This window comes from Vanessa tameamea, chromosome 27, assembly GCF_037043105.1.
Source record: "Vanessa tameamea isolate UH-Manoa-2023 chromosome 27, ilVanTame1 primary haplotype, whole genome shotgun sequence".
NCBI classification, from domain to species: domain Eukaryota; kingdom Metazoa; phylum Arthropoda; class Insecta; order Lepidoptera; family Nymphalidae; genus Vanessa; species Vanessa tameamea.
This window is the reverse complement of record NC_087335.1, coordinates 4,453,430-4,470,341: the sequence shown is the minus strand read 5'-3', so window position 1 is coordinate 4,470,341 and position 16,912 is coordinate 4,453,430. Positions and strand designations below refer to the sequence as shown.

General features: G+C 33.3%; 1 protein-coding gene across 2 annotated transcripts in view; it reads left to right on the top strand.

The window, feature by feature from the left end:
* LOC113391971 (irregular chiasm C-roughest protein-like) overlaps nucleotides 1–16,912 on the top strand; it is a 92,474-nt gene that overhangs the window by 38,926 nt on the left and 36,636 nt on the right. For both annotated transcript variants that reach the window (XM_064219285.1, XM_026628134.2), the window contains exons 2-4: nucleotides 6,893–7,206; nucleotides 13,242–13,392; nucleotides 14,809–14,889. In XM_064219285.1, coding sequence (XP_064075355.1) covers nucleotides 7,048–7,206; nucleotides 13,242–13,392; nucleotides 14,809–14,889 — 391 coding nt within the window. In that variant the 5' untranslated portion in view covers nucleotides 6,893–7,047. The remainder of the gene's footprint in view (nucleotides 1–6,892; nucleotides 7,207–13,241; nucleotides 13,393–14,808; nucleotides 14,890–16,912) is intronic.

Sequence of the window (16,912 nt, the reverse complement as noted above, 5' to 3'; positions counted from 1 at the left end):
TAAATATTCTTAGAATTAGATCACGTACATAATTAGATAAAACTTTCAAATATACATCAATAAAAATGATAAAACACTTAGATCAATGATATAGAAATAATTAGTCTGTTGAAAGTGTTGTGAGTGGTTTCGACGTATAAGGTTCCGTAGTGTATCAGCTATAAATTTAATTTTATCAAAATTATACACCCGTGGGTTGATCTTTGAATTAATTTACCGGCTTTGGTATTATCAAATTGCTGTCTTTAAAATGACGGGTATGAAACTATAGCAAAGAACATTGGTCTGTTAGTTGACAGGACATTGGCAAAGTAATTGCTGGACCAACGTTGGTTACCAATTACTACGCGTTGATGTTGAACGAATGACTTCGTCAATCATTTTGTCAGGACATAATTAAAGCGCAATGTCAAACCTTTAATCATTGCGGTGAATATTCGATAAAATGTATCATAACACCGTTGGCTTTACGTGGCGAAAATCATAATTTGATGGTTAATTTAATGTTTATATTGAAAAGCGTTTAATAACTTAAGTAAGGATATTTAATTGTCATTTATTTATGTCTGTTGATTACAAACTCATGTCCATTGTCAACTTTGGAACTAATCTATCTTAATATTATAAATGTGAAAGTAACTCTGTCTGTCTGTCGCTCTTTCACTGCCAAACCAATGAACCGAATTTGACGAAATTTGGTATGAAGCAAACTTGAACTCCAAGAACATAGGTTACTTTTTTGCCTAACATATGCCAACCAACCCCTAAAACGTGACCAAAGCGGCGGGCAACAACTAGTAATTTTATATTTCCAATATTTGTTATAAAAAACACCTTTATTACCAACAAAATTATTATAATAAATATATATATATATATATATATTATTTATAGTTTAATGCCGCTTGCATTTATTTAAAACTGAAATTCGGCTTGAGTTCAGTTTGTATCATAATGAATATATTTTTTAAATATATCTCAACTTTATCAACATATTCAAAGCTTTTTGCACATTGATACGGATCCCTAAAACAAATTGATAGGACACGACTTATTCTCGTTAATCTGAATAACGAGCTCAGTTTTTTATAATGATGGTACGAATTTGATTGGGTTTCCATGGTCATGTTGCCAATTTATATTTCGATGTGTTTTTATATAAAAAATATTATCATTAGGCAATATGTTTAGAATTAATTTATAATTTCATATCATAAACATATTAATTGATGATCTTATCCTTGCTGATTTAGGCCGTGTCGGAAACGATCAAAGGCTACGTAGGACATATTATAGTTTAAAATTGTGGTTTATTTTTACTTGCATAATCTGGAAGACAGCAAATACTCTTTAGAGTCATATCAGATTTATACGTCTTATCAGATACTTAAAACGTATACTAACTTTTTTTTCGCGCTAAAAAAAACTTTAGGAATGTACCCCCTTGAAACTAACCTAATCCAACCTAACATCCTATCCCCTCACAAATCAAATACAAGAAAAGCCGCGAGTGACAAGTAATATCCACAGCTACATAATCTAAGCTAATATTATAAATGAAATAGTTGTCTGTCTGTTGCTGTTTCACGGCCAAACCAGTGAATCGAATTTGATGAAATCAAGCTTGGAGCCCCAAGGAAGGTCATAGACTTACTTCATACGTAATACTGGACGACCAACCACTAAAACGCGAGCGAAAGGTAAAACAAGGGCAAATAATATCATATCATTTCATCGAATGTTACAACTGTGCATGTATTACTGACAGCCTTAGACCCCGCGTGGAGTAACTATTAAGCACCGTCTCTCGAAAACCACCATGTGTCTGTTTATTGGGCTCAGTATACATTAAGCTTGTATACTTAATAAGCTGTCCAATCAGGCTGTACCATAATGAGTACCATAAGTATAATATGTAAACGAGATGCTCCTAAGCGCTTCCGCGAGAGTTTTAAACTGGAACAAATATATTTATCACATACGAAAGTGTAGATGTTCGTTTAGCATTTTAAATCTTTTGTAATTATTTATTTTTAATTACCCATTTACATTTATATCTCATTATTTTATAATTGAATGTTTCAATTTTTATATATGATCAGATGGTACGTATAAATCTAGTACTGAACCCTAAACGTTTTATAGAACCAGTATACAGTTAAAGTAGTTCCTGTATGTTTTTACGTTATAATTCTGCGACTCACTTACGAAACGTTTTTTATTGGTACGCATTTGAGGAGAATTAATTATCCAATTTCTTGATTTTACATTTAAATTATAATTCATTATTTAACAAAGAAAATAATATTGAGAAAATGCAAATTGTTTTTTTTTATACAACAGTATAATTAACAAATAAAATAACATGCTTTTTGTATTTCTTTGTAATCAATTATCACCTTATATGACTATGTTAGTTTATGGGAAATATTTACGTAAATGTCAACATTACTGTACAATACGACAACTTTGCCAATCGTTTACAAGCACTGGCTTTAATTTTATATAACCTAAACAAAATTGAGATGTCTGTCTGAGATTTCTAAATAAAAGTCACACGTCTACAATCACAATTGCAAATATTAGAGAGCATTCAATTATAGATAGTATTCAAATCTACCATTAAGTCTTTATTAAAATCGGTCGCGCTTATCAAATCTTAACAAATCAAAGCTATACCACACAGTCGCTTCCAGCCGTCTTTATGCTAAAATCTTTTAAACTTTGCAACAAATTTTAATGCTGTTCGCATCAATATACAGAGTGCTTCATAATTATTATAGTATAGAAAAAAAATAATACTTTTTCTGATTGTTCTTCAATCTAAAAGATGTAAATATATGTATATATACTTATTGTATTTGTCGTAGAACCGATAACCGTTAGGGAAAACGTGTTATAGAGTGGAGACCGCGTCTCGGCAAACGTAGTGTAGGACGTCCTCAGGCACGGTGGAGTGACGATTTGCGCAAGACGGCTGGCAGGAGCTGAATGCGAGTAGCCGAAGATAGATCACAGTGGCGTGCAATTGGAGAGGCCTATGTCCAGCAGTGGACAAGTATGGGCTGCTGATGACGATTGTGCCCGTGTGAAGCCGGGGCGGGAGACCAGTAATAAATATAGACGAGTGGAAAACCGATGAGTAAGCATAAGATAAATCTTCAAGTTAAACACATGGTGCGACTGTGACGAAATTATTTTCATCCCACCAGTATCACTATGAATATATTTTGACAGCGAAGTCATTGTTAAGTAATTTCCGGGTGACAACAAATTGAAAAAGAAAAATGCATTCACGAGGAAATTATGAAACGTCATTTAATGGCTAAGTATTTACAATTTTAATGAAAACCAGTCATTAAATACGGAAAGTATAAATTAATAAAGTTAGTTAATGAAATACACAATATTTAGAAGAGAACAGAATATATAATAATATACTCGAAAGAGCGAGACGAAGAGACAGTATTCATTGAAAATGGTATGCAGCTTACAGCATCGCGGATAGTCTAACACCCAAGATCAAGCAATGGATGTTTCACATCCCAACAACAATAAAGTTTAATTCTCAAGAGTAGTGTACTAAAGTGGATAGATCACGTAGTATTTCAAACAGAGTGTGTGATTTCATATCCGTACAAGCACCTAAAATATTTTACCTGATTATTCTCATGTCGATGAAGTAATATATCGTGAGCAAACTTGCTTGTGACACAAAATTCTAATACATGTATCCAATCAGCAGGAAGAATAAGCTACAAATATTATCCTCAGGTGGTGACTCCTTTACCCGACGGTGGAATTTTTACGAGCTGTTCTGTTTTTTTTAGTAAATATCTATATTAATATTATGAAGAGTAAGCGAGTCAGTCTTCAAAATAATTTGAAATATCAAACAAATTTTTTGTGAGGTACAAATACTTTACGATAAAGAACGTTATCTACGAATATATAAAACGAATCGTGTTAACATGAGACATTACATTTAATTTTATCAGAGTTACCGGATGCAAACGTCAATACAAATCAATTAAATCATTTCACGTGCGATCACCAAGATCGAAGTCCAGTGTTGACTTTCTTATAAAAAATTCTTACAGATTGTGCAACATTTCTATAATTAAAATTGTTACCAGCGCCGTCTGCGTGACATCTCTTCTGTAACAAAAGTTTGGAATATCATTTTTTGTAATTAAAAAAGTGTTTTTGAAATTTTCGAAAGTATGTTTTTTTTTATGTCATAGGTGGCAAATGAGCAGGAGGCTCACCTGATGGAAAGTGACTACCACCGCTCATGGACATCAACACCGGGGGGCTTGCAGGTGCGTTGCCGGCCTTTCAGGAAAGAGTACGCTCTTTTCTTGAAGGTTCCCAAGTCGTATCGGTTCGGAAAGACCGTCGGCGAAAGCTGGTTCCAAAGAGTGGTTGTGCGAGGCAGAAAATGTCTTAAAAATCGCGCTGTTGTGGATTTTCGGACATCTAGGTGGTGCGGGTGATATTTAGAATTATATGTATGTGCTTAATTTTAGGTGCAGCATAAGTATCATTTGCACTACCCCGATCCCCTTGTTAATCTTGCATTAAAGGTTGTATTTTAATTAATAGAGTTCAATAATAATACTATACTGTACTAACATTATAGATGTGAAAGTAACTATGTGTCTAAGTCTATATGTTACGCTGTCACGGCTAAACTACTGAACCGAATTTGATGAAATTTCATGTGAAACAAGCTTGACGCTTGGTAAGAGAAATCTACAACTTAAAACTATTAAATATATATTGTCATGTCTGAAGTTTTAACGAGTCGTCGATTTTTCTCGGCAGATTATATGATATGTTTAGTATGCCAAACGGTTGTTAAATTATAATTCAATTTATCCTTTAAAATGACGATCAAAAAGTATCAAGATCTACTATGTGAGCCACTTGGTAAAAATTTATAAAACTGTTTCATAAAATAAATACGCGCTCCAAACATCAATATACGAACTTATAGTTACGGCTCCCGGATGATACCTGAGCCACCATATTTTTAAATAGATGTATAGAAGATAAATTGACCGAAGTTTAAATTCCATCCGTATTCAAATGAGTTTCGCTTAAAATATCGTAAAACTGTACACATTTCGAACCCACCAGGGGCGTCTCGGGCAAACAATCGGCAAACTTAAAAAGACAAGCAATACAGTAAACTTTGAAATTATTCGAACCCCAGCTAAGTTTTGCACAACTTATTTATTTGATTAACTCGACATCTTAAGATTGTATTCCATTACGTTGGGCGATAAAGTGCGGAATATATTGACCGTCTATATGCGTGGCAAGCACAAAGTCGATTTGCAAAAGGATGTTTAATGAAATGAGAAGATTTGTCACACAGTCACGTGAGCTCCATCGTTCGTAACTTAATTAAGCACGTCACTTTAAATAATTTTAAGACTGAAGTGAAATTTTTAAAATGTTAAAATAAATTCAGAAATTAAAAATATAAATGATAACAATATTTTATAGAACAAAATGTTTTTTTTTCGTTTACACCTCAATCAAAATTAAAATATACATCATTCAAGTAAACTCTTGTGAGAAATATTCGTCGTTAATGCTGATTCTATCGAGAAGGACCGGCTGTTACCAGCAGACACGCTAGCTGCGCTTAACCGAAAGCTACGTTATAACTAATATCTGTTAAAGTAATGACAAAATATCAAGTTTCTTGTCTATATTTTATCTAAAGTATAATTATAATATAATAAATATATAAAACTCAAACCGGATACCTTTATTTATAACCAAAAAAAATTTTTTTTTAATTTTCATGCTTTATTAAAAGGCTTAAAAACAGATATTATATTTTTATATAGCATCCCTTCTAGTGGAAGGCGGGACGGATTGCAGTACGGTATTCTCTTTACATTTTCTAGCGAGAATAACTCGAGAACTATCTCAGAAATTCTTGATTTAGAGATTGCAAATGAATCTAGGGAAGCTAATAGAGTTCCACGAGCGTGTTGACTTAGACTAATCGGATTTATAGAAGATAACAACGCTCATAAATTTTTACATAAAAATATATTTACAGATTACTATTTTTTTTTTAAATAATTTTAGCAATGACCTAAATTAATTAAGGAATTACTAATATTCCTATTTACCCCTCCTTTTAAGCTTATCACTTGTGTTAGGAGCGGGGACGACAATAGCCCAAGGCGTCAGGATCGATCCGGCCACTTTTTACATCGCACACGCACTAACATACTCATACACAGACATATATACTCGTAGGTTTGGTCTAATATATTTCTATTGTTTTAAAAACTATATTTTTTTTTTGACCAAACACAAGTAGTCCTTTCTACTACTAAACTTACTAGGTTTGTGTTCCTATTTTAAATTCCTTTTTTAAATTATTTGTATGTGCGGCTATCTATGAAAATTATATTTTAAATAATTTAGGAAAATCCTTGAGGTCAGCTTGAAAGTATTTAATGACAGTCCGCCTGGGTAGGATACACACCACATATTCCGATATTCGTGTTTTATTTTTTCGAAAATATTTTGTATATTTTTAGTTTAAATATGTGAAAGGTTGGCAAATGTGATGGTATGTGGTCACCACTGCTCAAAGACGTTGGCGTTGTAAGAAATAATCACCCTTACATCTCCAATGCGACACTAACCTTGGAAACTACTATAGTATGTTCATTGCCTCAGTCACCCTTCAAAGAAATACAACACTAATTAGTTCGGTTGGGTGGTCGAATAAGTGACAAGTAGGTGGTACCAACAGCACAAAACCCTACCATTAAGTAAAATAACATTAAACTTAGAATATACAAAAAAACGATCTATTTTAAGGATATATACTAAAATTATTTTTGTTTTGTTTCAGATCACCCGAGGGGTAAATAACGGAAATAGACATGGCGCTTAAACGTGGTCTTATAAATAGCTTACGATCTCTCATCACATAGGGAAGTCGTACTTCCTTTCAAAATGTAAAAATATTCTCCGGATATCTTTATGTTCAAATAATAATAGACAAAAATGGTAAACTACAAAAGTAGATTACGTTTAACCAGTAGATGTGTGCAACCTTTGTTCCTGTTGCTACGGACTTGTGAGTGTGTGCTAGTGTTGCTTACTTGTGTTTGTGTGTGTGATGGTTATGTTGAGCAGAAATTTGCGATGGAACCTCAGGATCAGGTGAGTGGCTAAATTTATATAATAAACTGTTTAGCTCAATATTCATAATAAGTTATTCTTATCGATAATAAATACTCTAAAAGTTGTCTGTAAATGTCTCAATTCTGGGCTAACGAGGCCCGTCGAGGAGAAGTTTAGGCTAATTAGGCAAGTTAGGCCAATTTCAATAAATACTCTATCTATACATATAATACAATTGGAGTGTCTGTTTGTAATATTTAAATAACCCATTTTTACTAAATGCATATGTATGTATACACGGTAAATATACCAAAATAACATTTTTTACAATTTTTGTCTGTCTGTCTGTCTGTTCCGGCTAATCTCCGTTTTCGACGGGACTTTCACTGGCAGATAGCGGATGTAATAAGGAGTAACTTAGTAGTAGTAGTACATTTCTTTTAGAATTATATATAGAATAAAAATAAAATCACGCTAGAATATACAAATAACTTAAATTCAAACAACGCGCACGAAGTCGCGGGCGCTTCTAGTTTGTTAATAATTATAGTGTTGATAACAACAGACAGATTGACTGAAGTAATATAGATTTAATAGAGTTGGTAGTGGTTATGTAATCGAGATATTTATACGAGTTTAGGTTTAAGATTTCTTCTCAGCAAAGCGCTACTCTTTTTGAAAAGGCCTTAGAGATAATTACACCACGCTACTCCAATGCAGTTTGGTTGATACACATTTGACAGAATTTCATCCGAAACATCGTGCCGGCTTTTTATAATGTTTTGTTTAACTGAGCACGAGATATATAATTAGAAGAACTTAACCACTGGGTCGTCTCTTATATTGTTGTGTTCCGATTTGAAGGTTGAATCACCCAGTATAATTACCGGCACAAGTGACATAATCTTGGCTGGTAAGGTGACTTTTGTTTTGGCCGCCTATTAAAAATAAAAAAAGAATGTACATGTCGAGATCAAGTCATCATTAAGATAAATTTTAGTGTCCGGACACAAAAAAAAACTATTAGAGTTTGACGGAGCCTTATTTTGAATAATCAAACGTTGCTGCCACTTAGAAACTGTCTCGTGTACCGTGATTTTTAATTTTACGTATACCTCATTCACCAATCATGAGATAGGTATAAAGTTTGAAAATGGAATAGGATAATATAGTACTCACCTCCAATTTTATAATAACGTTTGTAAATCAACGTAATGTATATGTCGGAGGAGCAGGATGCCGAACAGTTGGGTTTGGGGATTGGTCCGACATTTGGAAGACTTTGTTAGCGTGCAATGGAGATATTCAAAAAATAAAACGTATTTTATATCGTCTAATCACTGTATTGATTGATTCAATAATCGTACAACACAATAATATCAAAGGATTACAATAATTCATCTCGATTTGCAGCAAATGGGTTTGCAAGCAACCATCGCATTCGAGACGCTTGTCAAAACATAACGACTCGCGTTGCCATGACACTAACAACTCCATTCGGGGTGACCCTCTCTTAAAAGTAAATCAGCCATCAAACATTATTGCCAACTAGTCGATTTCTTAATTATCCAAATCAATAACCAAAGTAACCGCGCCCCGTTATATATAATCAACAAGATTTGTTTCGTATTTCTTTAATCATATAATAATTCTTTAATCGATTCTTATTAAAATTATACGTAATATTTAGTTTCAAATATAGAACGTCACATTCGATTCAAAAAAGAAAATGTTCTTAATTCAATTTACCAATAGTCTCTATCAGTATAAAAAAAAAAACGGTTGATGTACAAATATTTATCATCCCAAGACGAAAAAAGGGTAGTCCAATTATACATCTCTATCCGAATTTCCCAAACCCCTAGATGCTCAAACCAAGGGTCGACAAAAAAAAACATCCACGGATAAATATTTGTATCGGGCCAGCAAGAAAAACACCAATCTATTATCTGGCTTTGTGGAAATATGAGGAAAATTGCAAAATATATGAAAGACAGAGATAGATAGATCTTTCTCTAACAGCACTTTAAAATGAAAATTGTCAATAAATATTTTATTGAACTCCAATTAACAAAATATTAAAATTTACACCATTAATAAATGACGCATTGAGTGCAACAGGCAACCCTATTTCTAAAGCAGCGATCTCTTCCAGACAACCTATATAACCTCTTTTATACACAAGAACATGAAATACACGCTCGTCACGTCAATAGTCTACGCTTAAAGCAAGAGAAATTGTGAAGCGCAGCTACGTATAATATTATACATTAAAACCTTCTCGGAACGCGATGCAACTTCTAGTATAAATGCGAGGTATATTGGCTTAGTAGTTTTCAGTTACTTTAGTTTAAGATTTTACACATACCTACGTAAAAATATGTGAAGTTACAACAAACTATTCAAAAAAACAACGTATAATATATTCGTTACAAATAGAGTATTTTCATTAACGCTTAACTTTTTATTTGAAAAAAAAAGACTACAAAACGATCTCCGTGGTCGAGTACTGTGTACACCGGTTTTCATGGGACGCCACTCCGAGGTCCCGGGTTCGATTCCCGACCGAGTCGATGTAGAAAAAGTTCATTGGTTTTCTATGTTGTCTTGGGTCTGGGTGGTTGTGGTACCGTCGTTACTTCTGATTTTCCATAACGCAAGTGCATTAGCCAGTTACATGGGGATTAGAGTAATGTATGTGATGTTGTCCAATATTTATTATTTATTTATTATATTTACTTACAAAACTCTGCAATGGTAAACCAATGAGATTACGAGAACCGAATATTGAAAAGGATCATTGAAGTCCCTTATACACAGCTCGGTCTTAAGTACAACAAATATCTGGACGCAAGCAGTGTTCTAAAGATCTTGCCTCGCTCCCCCAAAAAATGTATTAAAATACTTTATGGGACGATTCACCAATGGTCTAAGACTTGACCACTATTAGCGAAATGACCCCAACGCGCGGAGTTTGCACTCCTGCACCCGGGATTAAAACGGGTCTGTTTATATCAAATCTTCAATCGCAGTAAGACGCAATGAAATATCATAAATTATTTCAACAGCTTCCTGAGCGCACTTTCTCACAGGATACAAACTTACTTTTGCCTCACTGATCACAGTACCTCCCTTTTGTCGGCTGAATCTTAGTACTCGCCTACTCAACCGGTGACGCTGAAAGGTCAATAAGAAAATATGGAATACGATACAAAAGTCGAAAATATCACCGAAAACAAAAATGCCAAGAGCGATAGCCATGTGATATATGTCTAGCTTTCACTTGTAAACATTTAGTAGGATTACGCGTGTATACTAAACACGTTCGACACGACATAAATTTTCCTACTACTACAGTGTATTTCTTAACATTTCAACTTACGCCCATTAAGGCAGTTACGTTGGCAACTTCCCTTGTCAGAACTAACTTCACATGCGTTACTTATAACTTTTATGCTCGTAGTTAAAGTTACTAACGCAAGCGAATGAATATGTTGCTATTATAAAGGTTCTTAATTATTTTGTAATAAAGAATTGAGTTTTAAAATCAACGTTTGGGAAGCCACTGGATGCGAGATTTTTGGGGGAGATTTTTGTCTAGCAGTGGACGTCCTCTGGCTGAAATGATGATGATGAATGATTTCTTAATTTTTCCTTTGGAATTTTTTTTAGCTGCCTTAAAAACATGGCTATTTAAATTTTGTTTTATGCGAGACATATTCATGCACCTTATGGGTGAGACCAGCTCGTATGCCGGTCTGCCTAATGGCGTGACTTTATTGTATACCGTCGTACCTCCTCTGCTGTCATCTCCCTTGTGAGCGAATGGCGCGTATATTATATGATTCGCTGGGTTACATTATCACAATAATGAGAATATGATTCTAATAGAATTTAATTCTAAAAGTCTGTCTCTTTTACTTTAAATTTATATATCTGTTTTCGTTAATTATATATTCTTTCAAACGATTGAAAGAAAAACATGATTCACGATGATTACATCAACTTTGATGTTTCACATCAGTAGGGAGTCTCGTGATGATCTCGTTTTTTTGTGTATAGGACGTGGTTTCTATGCAAAACAAGCACCGATATCGAATATATATTTTTTTTATTAAATTCCAAGTAATGATAAAATAAATAAAGCTAAGTGATTCCAAGAATACTTATTTTTGACTGTGTTGCAAGATAAATATTTCAACAATAAAACATTTCCGACTATTTTATCTATATTAATTAATTAAAAGACCTTATTTTTACTACTGTCTATATGAAAAAAAATAATAAACTTGTGTATATCAGGTCATACAACGCGTTATGGAGAAGGTTTTAATATATATAATGTGACTGCTTCGCAGTTTCGCCTTTAATTTCAGACTATTAACGTGACGAGCTTGAATTTCATGTTCCTATTTTATATCAATAAAGTATATTAAAATTAATTTATACTGAAAAAAAATATAATAATAAAATAAAATTTCAGTAATTTAAATCACAGCTTCAAGCGACACCTAGAAAAATAGACGAAAGTATCCTGAACAAAACAATTATTACGATAAATGATCCTGTCTCAAAATCAATGTACCAACATAAGTTGTCATCTGATTTCCAAAATAGATACGTCGTCAGTAATATAAAAATGTCAAAGCGTTACATTAATTAAATGTTATGGTTAAAGTATGATTTCTTTAGATAACTCGTTCAGATAACACGCCCGGATGTGAATTGAGCAGCTAATTTTTCCCGGTCGAGATGGTTTTAAGATAACACAGTTATTAATTTATGTTAAGTGTGTATACCGATGTGATAGAGTTTCAACCAATATTATAGTCTTATTCGAGTAGATCTACGAGCTCTTTATCGATTATATCTATATAAGTTGTCACTTGGTCTTTCTATATTTGAAAAAAACTGTCTCGGTGGTCTATCGACTGGTTTATTTGAAGACAGACCTCGGGTTCTTTTTTCTCGCTGGCAAAACGCTCTTACTCGTTTCCCCACAAGAAGTTTTATGTCAGACGGGGGATCACGGGATCGCTTACGCATAGCGTGAAGATCCGACCGTTGGCCCACCTTTTTGGGCCTTCAGGCTACAGGGGTTCCCGGGGTACAGGTAACCCGCCCCCTACTCTCAGTGATGTTTACAGCGGTTTCCTTGGTCGTCTTCCATGGAGCGGATTATTGGAGACTCACTTCTCGCGCTCCAGTTCCGTAGCCTCCTTCTGCGATATGACACTTTCACAGAAAGAGACCATCTTCATCCAGTATCCATTGCTGCCGAGCATGACGGTGACGTTCGACAGTGACAGATCTCTGCCGACTGGAGACACCAGGGAATGCCTCTGGGGCCATGTGGCATACTCCATCAGGGTGTGACGCGCCGTGTAGATCTCAGGATCCTGTTCAAACACGGTGTCCATAAAAAGGTCTAGAATTTGTTCATTATAATGTTCTCGTTGATCCGTATCTATTTAATTATCTGTAATTTTATATCGAGTTATAAAAATATCAACCGCCTCCAGGCTTTTATTTAAAGACCAAAGTTCATGAACAATTAAAAAAGTCTCGTTGGATATTACGTCGCTGTGAAGTATTTATTTCAGATAGTTTTGACTTTGATTTTATTTTGTATTAATAACTACATATATCCACTAAGGCATACTAAAATAGCTACGTCGAATACACTCCAAGCCCACTCCACAAAGGGAGAAGCTCTGCCTTAAGTTGGAATACTTCCAGATTTTTACCATACATGTGGTTCAATGTTTAACTTGGTATTAGGTCTTTGTCCCCAGGCCAGTCTTTGTAGATTCCTCTACTCATCAAATATTCTTCCGTTAACTAATACTTAGTAATGTTTTTGGCGGGAGACATAACATTTTAGTTCTCATGGTACATGGGACATTGGCGACGAAACCATTGGTTAATATTTCTTACAGCGACAATATCAGCGGTGGTTACCACTTACCATCATGTGGTCCAATTGCGCGCCCGCCAATCTATATAATAGAATAACGTATTGTTATAAAAATGATAAATCGCTTGAAATTAAAATAACCTATCTTTTTTCACAGACTGCAGTAGTGGGATCAAGAGTGACATTACCGTGTCGAGTGGAAAATAAAGCAGGTCAATTACAGTGGACTAAAGACGATTTCGGTCTTGGGCTGCATAGAGAACTAAGCGGCTACGACCGATATAAGATGATCGGCAGTGATGAAGAGGGTATGTTGTTTTTAATTAATAAATACTCTTTATAAGAAACGTCTTTAAATATAGACATTTTTTATCAGAAAGGAGACAAAGAAAATCGAAAACTTAATATCATTTCGTTTCGTTTGCTAACTACTGATAATATTTTAGTATTGAATTCAAGTACTGTACTACTTCAGTTACAAAGATCTCCTGAAATAGCAAAAGCAATCGAACCCAAGCGAAAATGCTGCTAGCACTGTTTTCACCATTTCACGGGTTTATGATTAGGACAGACGCTACTTTTAATTTTGATTTGTCTGTACTTATTTAAGTTATCAATATAATGTATTTAGGTAATCAGTATTATGTATATATATTTCAATGAAAATCATTCTTCTTAACAAGTCCAGTTTTGTTTTTGTGTAAAATAAATGCAATAATGTTGCTACAGTCGCTGTATTAAGTTTATTATCGACAAAGGTCATTGGTTATGTATATGTATATATATATATCATATGTGTGTTATGTTTATGTATTTATATCAAGCTAGTAATATTTTAGAATGTTGAAAAGGTCATATGTATGCTAGAGGAGTCACAAAAGCTTATTTCACTTCATGAATTCTTGTATTTAAGATGTTAACTGTGAATACGTTTCATGTTAATATCAAAACCGAGCTTAGTTCTCTCGTTGCTGAAGATAAGACACACAAATTCCAAAGGATTTATCTTAACTTAAATATGCCTCACGGAAAGCATGTTATTATGAAATCAACGATCTTAACAAAGCCTGTGTAACATGACATAGGCTTTATATATATATATATTTATATGTATGTAGTTTTGTAACGCCTAACTGAAATCTACTTATATACAAAGTTTCAAAGAAGGTTTTAATATATAATATTATTATCAAAGTAGCCACGCTTAGTAGTTTAGAAAATGATAATTGTCAAAAAAAGCAATTGACAGAAGCACAATTAGAGTGGTTAATTTGTTATCGTTCCACTGCGGGACTTCGGCCTGGTATCCCATTGAGGAGTTTAAATTACTTGCATGGCGTTCTATTTTAGAATATATATTATATATTTATTGATCCAATCGACTTATACGCATTTTATATTACACTGGAATCAGCGAGGTACTTAATATTTTTAATTACTAAGCTGTCATTTGGCTGTCTGTGAAGGTTTTTTTTCAAAGCCGTATTGGCTAATCTGTATAATTCACAAGTAATATATAATAACAATTAAAAAATCAGACACAATGTTGGTGAGGAAACCTGAACTAATAATTAATCGATTTTTTTGTTGTTTAATAAAGTTACAGATTGAAAAGTTAAATAAGAGATCGATAAACTTTTTTTATTAATAATAAAACATTATGTACTTTAAGTATTAATAATGATTTTCGAAAATATAAATATTTTAACTAAATATCTTTACAGGTGATTATTCGCTGGACATCAGAGATGTTACCTTAGAAGATGATGCGAAATATCAGTGCCAAGTCAGTTCGGGCTTAAGAGGTAAGATTGTCAAGTAAAAATGTCATTAGTATCATTATTATTAAAGACTAAAACGGCTTGGCAAAAAATATTAATATGTTGATAAAAAATAGAATTATGAATTAATTCCAATTCAATTCTAAATTATAAATCAATAAGAATGTAGGGTTCAACGTCCGATAATATTCCGCTGTTGGGCAAATACATCATAGATTTTTTTTTTAAATATATTGAGGCCACTTGTTCTTTTCCAAAGAGTGCTTATCAACTATCTTCTAATTCTAAAAAGTTATTAGTTTAAAACAAAAACATATATCAAACATTCATTTTTAATATGAATATGATCTTTGTATGTTATCTGGGATCGCGTTCTAAAAGCCGTAAATCACTTTATGACCTTAACACATATATATTTATACGTATAGTTAGTTGGATGATGAGTGGAAATGATTGCTATGATCCAAATAAAATAAACGAACGTTACCGTTTCTCATGACGTGTTACAAACGAAAAGTTGATTTCTACGAAATGATTCCAACGTCGAAATTACATAAATACATTCTCAAAACAGTCTCACGATACAAGATGTAATTTGAGAAGTAACATAATAATTATTAGTATACGGACTTGTTCAAACAATCCCTTGTTAACGGTATTGGTAGCTGGGGAAAAAAATATAACTAGCAATTTTCGCTCCAAGACACAAGAGCTTCGTGGTAAACTATTTATTATCAAGGTTGAATTATGACAATTTCATAGTAATTTGAATGGTGAAAATATCGTGTCCCTTGTAATTACATAAAATAAACGCTTGACTTTTTTTTTTTTTAATACTAAAAAGTCTGTATTTTTTTTTAAATGTGTAATTTATGGTCATGAGCTATCAGGAACCTATGTTCCATCTTATGTTAAGTTAACACCACCACCTATGGACATTGGGAGTTCTGATATTATGAACACTATAATACTATGTATTGCTGTTTGGGTGAAGATCTGTGTGTGTGGTACCTATTCAGATAAGCTTGCACAAAGTTATATCACCAACGAGTTTACACAAAACAAACTAAGCCTTACTCCCGAATCAATCCATTATTGAAAATCATTTCCATTCAGTAGTTTTTGAGTTCAGACAGACACGATGAGAAATCTTATACTTCGCTTTCATATCTATTGTTTAATAAAATAACGAACTCTTTTAAATTGTACCATATTCAATATCTTCTCTAAGAAAAGCAACTATTGTTTTCCTTTTTCGCCCAGTATCGAGAAATTGTGTTTATTTTTAATAAATTGAAAATCTCGCCTTGTTTCTTTGCGTATCTCACGATAGAAACTCGTTATAAATGAACCCTTCAGTATTATATTATTGGACGTTAATTTTATTTATTCGTAACATAAATTGTGTAATTCATTTAAAGAGGTTTATATTATTTTATTGGATATTATATTGGGTTTTCTGTTTGTTTGCATTCTTGATGTCCATGCACTTTTATGTATGTGTGCATGTATATGTATTGAATTAATATTCAATAAGATACAAGACATACAATCAGTAATCTGATTGAGTGCCTTATATATGTGTTGGGTAGTCTATTTATGTGAGTGTATTTATCTTTGGACTATTCCAATCGAAGAAGGATTATTTCATCCGGTTTACTCATAGCTCGGCTATTAGCAATGCTATTGGGCATAGTTCTTGATTAATATATCACTATTTATAAAACAACACTATTCCTCTGAACGTTTTAGATCAACTTTATATTTACTTCCAAAGTTCCGGGAAACACAATGTTTTCGAAAATTCGTCAACCAACCAAAAGACCAATTATATCTCGACAATTCATTGTCAAATGTTGTTTAATTAGCTTTTTGGTTTGCTTGTGGTCGGAATAGACTTGTACGTAAACGTATATGTGCTTAATTCTTACATGACTACCCGAAAACGGAGCGTAATGATTTCTGGAGTCATGAGTGTGTTTGTTTCCCCATTAAATGCCTGAACCAAAACGAGCCTCATTAATCGATATCAAAGTAATGTTTTTGA